Genomic DNA, 8,396 nt, shown 5'->3' with positions numbered 1-8,396 from the left:
GATAAATATAGGTAGCATATCCTTATAACACAACAATTTACCAAGCCATTTCTGTTTCAAAAATGAGCTTTATCTGCACAATGAGGTGTGCACAATTTATACCTATAAGTATTTATTTTTGAAAATGCGTTACCAAAAGTGGCTGGCTCAAAGAACTGATTTGACATTTCAGAAATTCTTTTCTTACCGAGGTAATACCTGCAGAATCTAAATATTTGTATTTTCGTTCCATGTTTGTATTGGACATGACAATAAACATCAATTTCATTATATCATGGTAACACACCCGCACGCCTTGTATCAAATTACTGCATGTTTCGATTAATCGGATTTCATTTATGCAGTTATTAAAAAGCTACACAGTTGGTAATGGATCATTTTTTAGAAACGAAACGAAAAGAATGCTATCAAAATAGCTCGTTAGACGATGGTAATTTCATGCCGAATGAAACGTTTTGTACGTTGATATTTGATGGAATTATGTGTTGGAAAGCGACAAAGGGTGGCACTTTGAGCAAGCAGCCCTGTCCGTACATGGGAAATTCGCAGGTTAGTGCAGTAGGTATTCGCTTCAATGAAAATAATAATTAATTGTTAGGATTTTGCAACTAAAAAATGCGAAAGTAACGGCGAATGGTATTTCGATACGAAACTAAATCGAAGTTGGACGAATTATAGCCAATGTTGGGCACTAATTGACCATGAAACTGCTTTGGTCAATTTCGATTCTATTGAAAATTCAACCATTTACCGTAAATGGGTTCCAATATTAAAGCATGTGACCCACAGTGGCTACATTATTTCACTAATTGCCCTTATATCTGCAATGATTATTTTTTTCGCGATTAAGTAAGTTGCACTCTGTTACATAATGATATGCGCATGTTCATCTAGGTAATAGAAGTAGGTACATAGACAGTAAGTAGGTACATACTAAATTTTTCGCGCTTTTTCGAACTGCAGTACCTATAGTTTTCGACATATACTTACACCGTCGTTATGTGTGCCTCACGCCCAACATTTTTATAGCTACTTATTCTGGATTTTGAGCGGAGGGTGTACTTTTACGTCCACGCGCACATAGGCCTTCCTTTTGGGCCCTTGATTTTACCCTTTGTAAGTCACTCCACTCCAAACTTGAGGACACATGCAGAGGAAGCACCTTGGTCGTGCTCGGCCAGAATTCCCCCAGCAAGAAATCTCTCATTTGGACGAGTGCGACTTGCGAGACACTCGCAAAGAATGTGGTGAGCATGCAGTGCTTGTTTAATTTACACGTGGCCTTGATAACCTTGTACAAAACCGCGCCAAACTGCGAAATGGTCCTGTGATGGCCTTTCTCGCGTATCGGCAATCTGTCTTATTTTGGTAGCTTGAGTTATTATATTAGGTTACAGTGGATACTTCAGGTGAAAGAACCTGTTCTGCTTACAAAACGATTGTTTTGAGGCTAATTTCGCTAGTCTGTCGACTTTTTCATTTCGTTCTGTTCCAGCGCACCTTTTGAGCCACATGAGTACAGGGAATTCTTGCACCAGCAGTTCTTTTGAGCAGATGCCGGTTCGTATGCATTATTTATGATAAATAGTTATATCAAGTTGGGATACAACTTTCTCATCGAAAATAATGCGGTAGTTTCTCCCTATAAAGAACACGTTGCCTTCCATTAATGGCAGCCTCCTAACTGCTTCCTCTAGAATTCGATAATGACTAACCTCGTCTCCTTTATGGATCGAAATTGTAAGTTTACCGACAGGGTTTGTTCCTGCAGATGAAAATAAAGTGAATGCAGACCCAGAAGAACTTCCATAACGACTGTGGGGGAGGTACGCGTGGCGCCCGTGTACGCAAAGCACGAGATAGTCTAAGATCCCACATAAGGTCAACCTTCGTCCATCAGTTCACCGAGTAAAATACATTTTTAGCAATCTCGATATATAAACAAACACATTGCAAATGGGTTCCCTAAAAAGGTAAGTCAAGACTACCTTTAATTAAAATTAATGTAAATAATATTTCTGTCTGCTTCTATCACATGGAGAGAGCTTATCTTACATCGATACGTACACCACAATCAGCAGTTACGCTGGGTTCTTCTCTTTCACACGGAACAGTACGGTTGTCGTTATTTTAAGTAGCGCGCGACAGAGAAACGTGTATTGTTCCGTGTAAAACTCGTGGTGTAGACATCGAATGTAAAAGAGTGCGCATGCTCAAACTCCATGTGGTAGAAGCAGACAGAAATATTAATTACGTTAATTTTAATTAAGATTAGTCTTGATTTAATTTTTTAGGCAACCCATTTGCAATGTGTTTGTTTACGTATTAAGATTGCTAAGAAATGTGTTTCACTCAATAAACAGATGACCGACGGTTGACCTTTTTATGTGGGATCTTGTACTAAGAGTGCTCTGGTGGTTACTCTTACTTCTAAAGACACGGAAAGATTTAGGTACTTAAATGCGAGAAGGTTCCTAAACTGAACACTAATATGATAAATAGTAAAATAATCCAACTAATTGAAAATTAGCCTCCCCCAATTAAGTTCTATGACAACACACCTAAAATACAACTTTGTGATGATCCTATTAAGGGTTCTACAAACCAGTACTTACTGCAAACCTGACTTACAGTTGGCAACTCTGCCACACACCAGCCTTCCGCCTCGCTTCTCCACCAACCGCAAGCCGATATTCGAATCTGTAATCTTTGCAGGGCTAAAAATCGATATGGAACCAACGCAAACTTGACGACTCGCAACCACCTACGCTTTACAAACGGCCGTCTGACTGACTACTTGGTTATAATTAAGGTGGATGATACAAGTAATAAAACAAGTTATGATGCTGTATAAAAATCAAATGTCCACATTTTACTATTTCTAACTTACGAACTTTTTTATTGTTTCATTGCTTATACTTCCTTTAATTTCAATTTACTGGTGTGTACTCTTTATTTTCTGTCAAAATATGCAAAAATATACAGGCAATTCCATCAAAAAAAGTTTTATCTTTATAACCCGATGCTCGATTGTTTTTTGATTCAACCATTCCAATCGTGAAGAAAAAAATTCTTCATATTACGAGTACTAATTTAACCAACTTCGTAGCTATTTCACTAGCAAACTATGCCATCAGACATTTGCTACCAGGATAAAAAGGATCTGCCACTCCTTTTATTAAAAACAGTAATTTTTAACATTTTGTATATCACACAAGTCTATATCGATTTATGCAAAAAAAATCAAAGCTTGAGTGCAATTTCTCTTAAAATGTCATATCATTATGTAACACCCTGTATGTACGTACAAGTATATACCAATTTTTATGTTTCAGAAAGTTACAATGTCCCAGAAATCGTCTACACATGCACTTGTTTGCGTCGTTCATAATGCGAGGATTTATGTCACTTCTTAAAGATTTCATATTCGTGGAAGGAGTTGCTTTTAAATCAGATTTAGTATATAATATGGATGGAATATTGAAATATACCAAGGAACACCATGTAAAAACATTACAAATGGTCGTCATTTACATACATTACTTTCAGAATTGGATCTGCAAAGCACTTACGAGCTCGAGAAATTATTTTATTGTTGCCAATTATACGTTAATATTAATGGAGGGGATTTACCTGCACAATTTAATTTTTCTGACGTTGTGCTCAGATAAAACCAAAATTACTTTCTACTATATTTTTGGCTGGGGTTCGTATATTTTTGGTTAACGCTCATTTTCTGAATTTTGAATTGTCTAAATATTTTTGAGCTCTAGTGTGCCAAAAATATCAACAAACATCCTAAATCTCGTACTCCAAGCATTGAATGATCAAAAACCCTTTTTAGCATGAGATATTTAACAAAACACAACAATAAAGTACCTACTAATAAATCACAAATAGGAGAAATGAAAATGGTGTCAGAGATATACAGGGTGGTTCACGCAAACTGTTACTTAAAAAATATGAAATGTCCATAAGCGCTATTAAAATCAAAAAATCAACTTTGCAAGTGCACTCTTCGCCTCTTGCTCACAAGCGGCTTAACGAATTTTTTTTGTACGTCAATTGTGATGTTGAAAATTATTAAATACATTTGCGTTTCCAGATAGATCCAATCCGCGTGGTAGGTGGCCTCGGCTTTCCCTCAGGCTCAGGTTATATTCCGTAATATTCCAATTTAATGTTCTCCCGGTCACAAATACAATTTTATTTGGCGTCGCTAAAGTCTACGTGGGAATATCACAAAATATAAAACACAATTTTTTTAAACTAATTTTATCAAGGTTTGCTCGAACTCGAACTCGAAAAAACAAACCTTATCTTTCCCATCAGGCTTAGTTTATAGCAATCATATCGAGATCATTGTTGATCAGTTCCCACGCTTTGTCTGGACCATGACCACATTGTACTATAATGAAGTGGTGGTGCCCCATCATATATGCAACTGCACGTGTAAAGAATGTGACATGTGCTTAGAATGTGTTTACTTCTGTAAGGCCAAGGGTCAGTTTTATCTGGATCCATCTTCAAGCATAGGCACCTTAAAAGTTTTCTTACGGAACTCCAACAAATCTCTACTGCAAAATACTAAGTACAATTCGTGCGATTATGTGTTGTATACCAATGTGTCAGAAAATGAGCAATAAAATCTCATCCCAAAATCTGACTGATGAGGGTGTATTTTATTTTATTTGTTACTCAGTTGTAAACGTTGATTAACAAGACAAAACGCAAACGGGTAAACGTCATGTTTAAACGCTACTGACTTGTAAAACTGACAGCAGACCTGTAAAACTGACAGCAGACCTGTAAAAATTTTACAAGTTAGTAATCTAGTAATTTCATTGGCCAGAATTAATGCGAAGTCTCTGTTACATGGATAACATGATATTTTAGACATTTCTTCAAGATTAATTTAAGAACTAATTATTTACGTTTACTATTGTTTACAAATGAGTAACAAATAAAATATTGTACATTATACGCCAGGTAATAGTTTTTACTCGCTCTAGCAGATGACAAGCTCGCCTAACGGCTCGCTAGTCAACTTCTCCTATCGCCAGTAAAAACTCACTTACCTGGCTAATAATATAAATTCTATTACTTGCAGCTTTTCCCCTACTGTTTGTAATACCATGGATACTAATGAGGATATATCATGAAGATACATTCTGCTGGACTACATCAACAAATAAAAGTTATTTGATATTACTTCATGGGCCCATTACATTATCTGTTATAGTAAGTTCGCCAATTCGTTTTTTAAAATAATTTACTCTTTCAAGGTAAACTTTGTATTGTTCATAATGATCGTACGAATTTTACTAATGAAACTAAATTCGATCTACATCCAACACCAAAGGACAAAATACAGGTTTCAAGAAACTTATTTATACCTAATTATCTGTTTTCTATTATTTAGAAGGTTAGTGAAATCGACGTTGACTTTAATTCCATTGTTTGGAGTCCCATACGTAATCTCACTCGTAATGTTATATAGCACGAATTTAAATCCAACAACTGAAGTGGTATGGCTATTTCTTGATCAAACCTTCGTGGCTTTTCAGGTGAGGATTGTTTAGAATTGTTCGGATGGATACTAAGTGTTACTATTTCAGGGACTTTTCGTTGCATTAGTTTACTGTTTATTAAACACGGAGGTGCACAATGAAATTAAGCACAGGTATAACGCAATTCGGGATAGACAGGAACATCACCGACAATCACGAGAACGAACCATATCGCATACTTTGCAATATCCGACAGTTATAGTGCCGTTGAATGAAGATATACCTATGACAAATTATAGTGCAAAGTATATCTAAATATCTTTGTTTAAATTAAGAATAGATAACTTTAATTGCATTACTTACTATAAGTACTATTCCATTTAAATGGGTATAAGAAGAACAAAATTTCGCCCTCAGACGAGCACCTGTAGCACATTTGCTATGAACAGATCAGAAGGTACTTCCCGAAGGCTATATATGGACACAAGCATTTTGATAGTTAAAGCATATAGTTAATATTTCAATGGAATATCTTCATAAATAGGAAAGTTGACGCTCGCATGTAAGAAAGTTAAAATTGCGCACTCTCCGCATACGGTTATATTTGATGTATACGATATGTCTGTCTTTACTAGAAGCGTCTATTCCAGGAAATATCTTCATAAACAAGAAAGTTGGGATCTCACACTCTGCGCATGCGCACATCTGATTTTTACTATTTGCTATACGAGTATATATGTTGTTCTTTACTAAAAGCATTTGTAGTTAAAATTTTTTTAAAATCTGTACAAGTAAGAAAATTGGCTTTGAGCAGCCTGCGCATGTGTGTATTTTATTTGTACTATATGCGATATGTTTGTTTTTACTACCGGGTGATTCATTAGAAGTGAGGACAATTTGAATTTCCCGCAAATCAAATAAATTATGAAAGGTACTAACTGATGATCTTTTATTTAATTGCAGTGGTGTATCATCGTGCTTTCAGTAAATCGTTTACTTATTTATAATCTACAAATACTGCTTCTGTTTTACCACAAATTATAAACTAACACTAGCAGTCAAGTTTCTTACATATTTTAGTGCATCAACTCTAAAAATTGTTCAAAATGGAAAATGTAATAAACCGCAAATGGCACACAACAATTAACGGCGACACTGGTTTCTTAAATGACACTCATGTCAGAAAAAGATTACTAACGAAATTCAAACCGTCAATCTAATAATGCAAAAAATACTAAAACCTTACGCGCGAAATTCAAGCGATCATCACTTCTAATGAATCACCCGGTAGAAGCATCTATGGTTAAAATTTCAAAGAAATCGCTATAAATAAGAAAGATAACATTGCGTAGTTTCCACATGCGCATATATTAATCGTCCCTGGTGCAGAGTCCAAAAAATGTTTATCAAGCCGGCTTTAGTTTCAACAGTATATTTTTCACGAGAACACACGAAATTCTAATTTTGATCCATTTTTTTACAATAACCAAAGTCATAGAATAAGAGAGTTGGCATTACGCATGCGCAAAAGAGTATTTTGAAAATATCGTTCGTTTCACTCATATTTGTAGTGTTTAGGTTCGGTCGTGTAGAAGTAGTACGGACCACAGATGACTTTTACTTTCTTCTTGGGCCGATTTTTTGTGTTGATCCAGAGATTAAGAGAGAGTCGCATATTTCAGGTGTATTCGTATATGTAACCTAATTCTTCATTTCATTAAATGAATGTCTAATCGTCATTTGAGAATTGAATGTCAACAATGTTAATGATTATTAAAAACTTTTGGTGTCCTTTTAGACTGGTTCACTTTTATAAAAAGCAGCGTTTTAACAGGTTCTAGGGGCATTTCAGACAACATTTGGCCAAATAGGCGTTTTTTACTAATTTGGACCTGCTGAACACGAATATCGATGTTGGCATCTCGAAATCTGAACAGGAAGTTCAGAATTCAAGATGGCGACCAATTTCCGAAAATGTTGATCTTTTCACTCATGCGACCGATTTTCTCGAGCTAAAAACGGATTATAATGTTATTCCTGACGTACGTCACGATAATAATAGTTAACTATTGTTTTAACAACAATGTAATAGTTTTTTTACCGGCAGGATGCGTAAAACTAAGAATTAAGAAATTCCTAGCTCTCGTTGCCAGGAGGACTTGCAACACGATTGTTTCTAGTAATCCTGACACATATAAATATTCCCGACATGCGAACCCGGAAGTCAACCAGATAGTGTTTCAAAAGCGCTCTTCTTTACTGTTCACGCTGGGTACCATACTCCTCAGCGAGAAGATATATCTTTTGCAAAAATCTTCGTGACAAAACTATACAAGGTTGGTTCATAACTAGGTACACGAAACTTCACTTGTTCAGAATATCGACCTTGCTCGCATATTTTAGGAGGCGTCTTCCTCTATTTAGGTAGCTGATACCATAGTTTCCACCGACGGTGCGCGTCCCGCTTAGTTCGGTAGGGAGAAGTCTCTACCAGACGTCCGTTTGGAAGAATGCGCACGTCCCTGGCCCCATCTCGGTTAATCAAGTAGAACTTCCCAGAGTGGAGAAGTATTGCCAGGTTTCAGGAGCTGCGAAGCTTTAGATCTAACAATTTTGAACTCCATTCTCTTGGAATTCCATCTAATCTTTTCTAGCATTTCATCCATTTCCCTAATTACGGCATATCAGGTGTAAATCTCAAGAGGTAGTTCTTTGACCTTAAACTCTGAAATGTCGCCCAGACTAGCACATCTATCCTTGATTTCCTGGGGAAAGAATTGAATATGGCTACATCCCCATTCCAACAACGTTACATTAATTCGGAAAGCTGCTGTAGATATCGTCCTTTGTGGTTGTCAATAGGATTGCTGGTCAAAACTTTGTTAA

The 8,396-nt window shown here is 36.2% G+C and overlaps 1 protein-coding gene across 1 annotated transcript; it reads left to right on the top strand.

Moving 5' to 3' along the window:
- Positions 1 to 366: 366 nt before the first annotated feature.
- On the top strand, positions 367 to 6,412 carry LOC116169313 (parathyroid hormone/parathyroid hormone-related peptide receptor-like). The gene is made up of 8 exons (XM_031485378.1): positions 367 to 549; positions 599 to 849; positions 3,336 to 3,504; positions 3,550 to 3,706; positions 5,111 to 5,241; positions 5,286 to 5,374; positions 5,423 to 5,567; positions 5,619 to 6,412. Exons 1-8 carry the CDS (start codon positions 370 to 372, stop codon positions 5,823 to 5,825), a joined length of 1,329 nt encoding a protein of 442 aa, XP_031341238.1. The 5' UTR covers positions 367 to 369; the 3' UTR covers positions 5,826 to 6,412.
- Positions 6,413 to 8,396: the final 1,984 nt, after the last annotated feature.

This window comes from Photinus pyralis, unplaced genomic scaffold (assembly GCF_008802855.1).
Source record: "Photinus pyralis isolate 1611_PpyrPB1 unplaced genomic scaffold, Ppyr1.3 Ppyr1.4_LG4, whole genome shotgun sequence".
NCBI classification, from domain to species: domain Eukaryota; kingdom Metazoa; phylum Arthropoda; class Insecta; order Coleoptera; family Lampyridae; genus Photinus; species Photinus pyralis.
This window is presented reverse-complemented; position numbering and strand designations above follow the sequence as displayed.

Excerpts from the sequence above, each read along its gene's own strand:
- LOC116169313 (XM_031485378.1), top strand. The coding sequence starts at position 370 with ATGGATCATTTTTTAGAAACGAAACGAAAAGAATGCTATCAAAATAGC. Across the intron at positions 850-3,335 it reads ATTATTTTTTTCGCGATTAA|AAAGTTACAATGTCCCAGAA; the intron begins GTAAGTTGCACT and ends TTTATGTTTCAG. Across the intron at positions 5,568-5,618 it reads AAACCTTCGTGGCTTTTCAG|GGACTTTTCGTTGCATTAGT; the intron begins GTGAGGATTGTT and ends TTACTATTTCAG.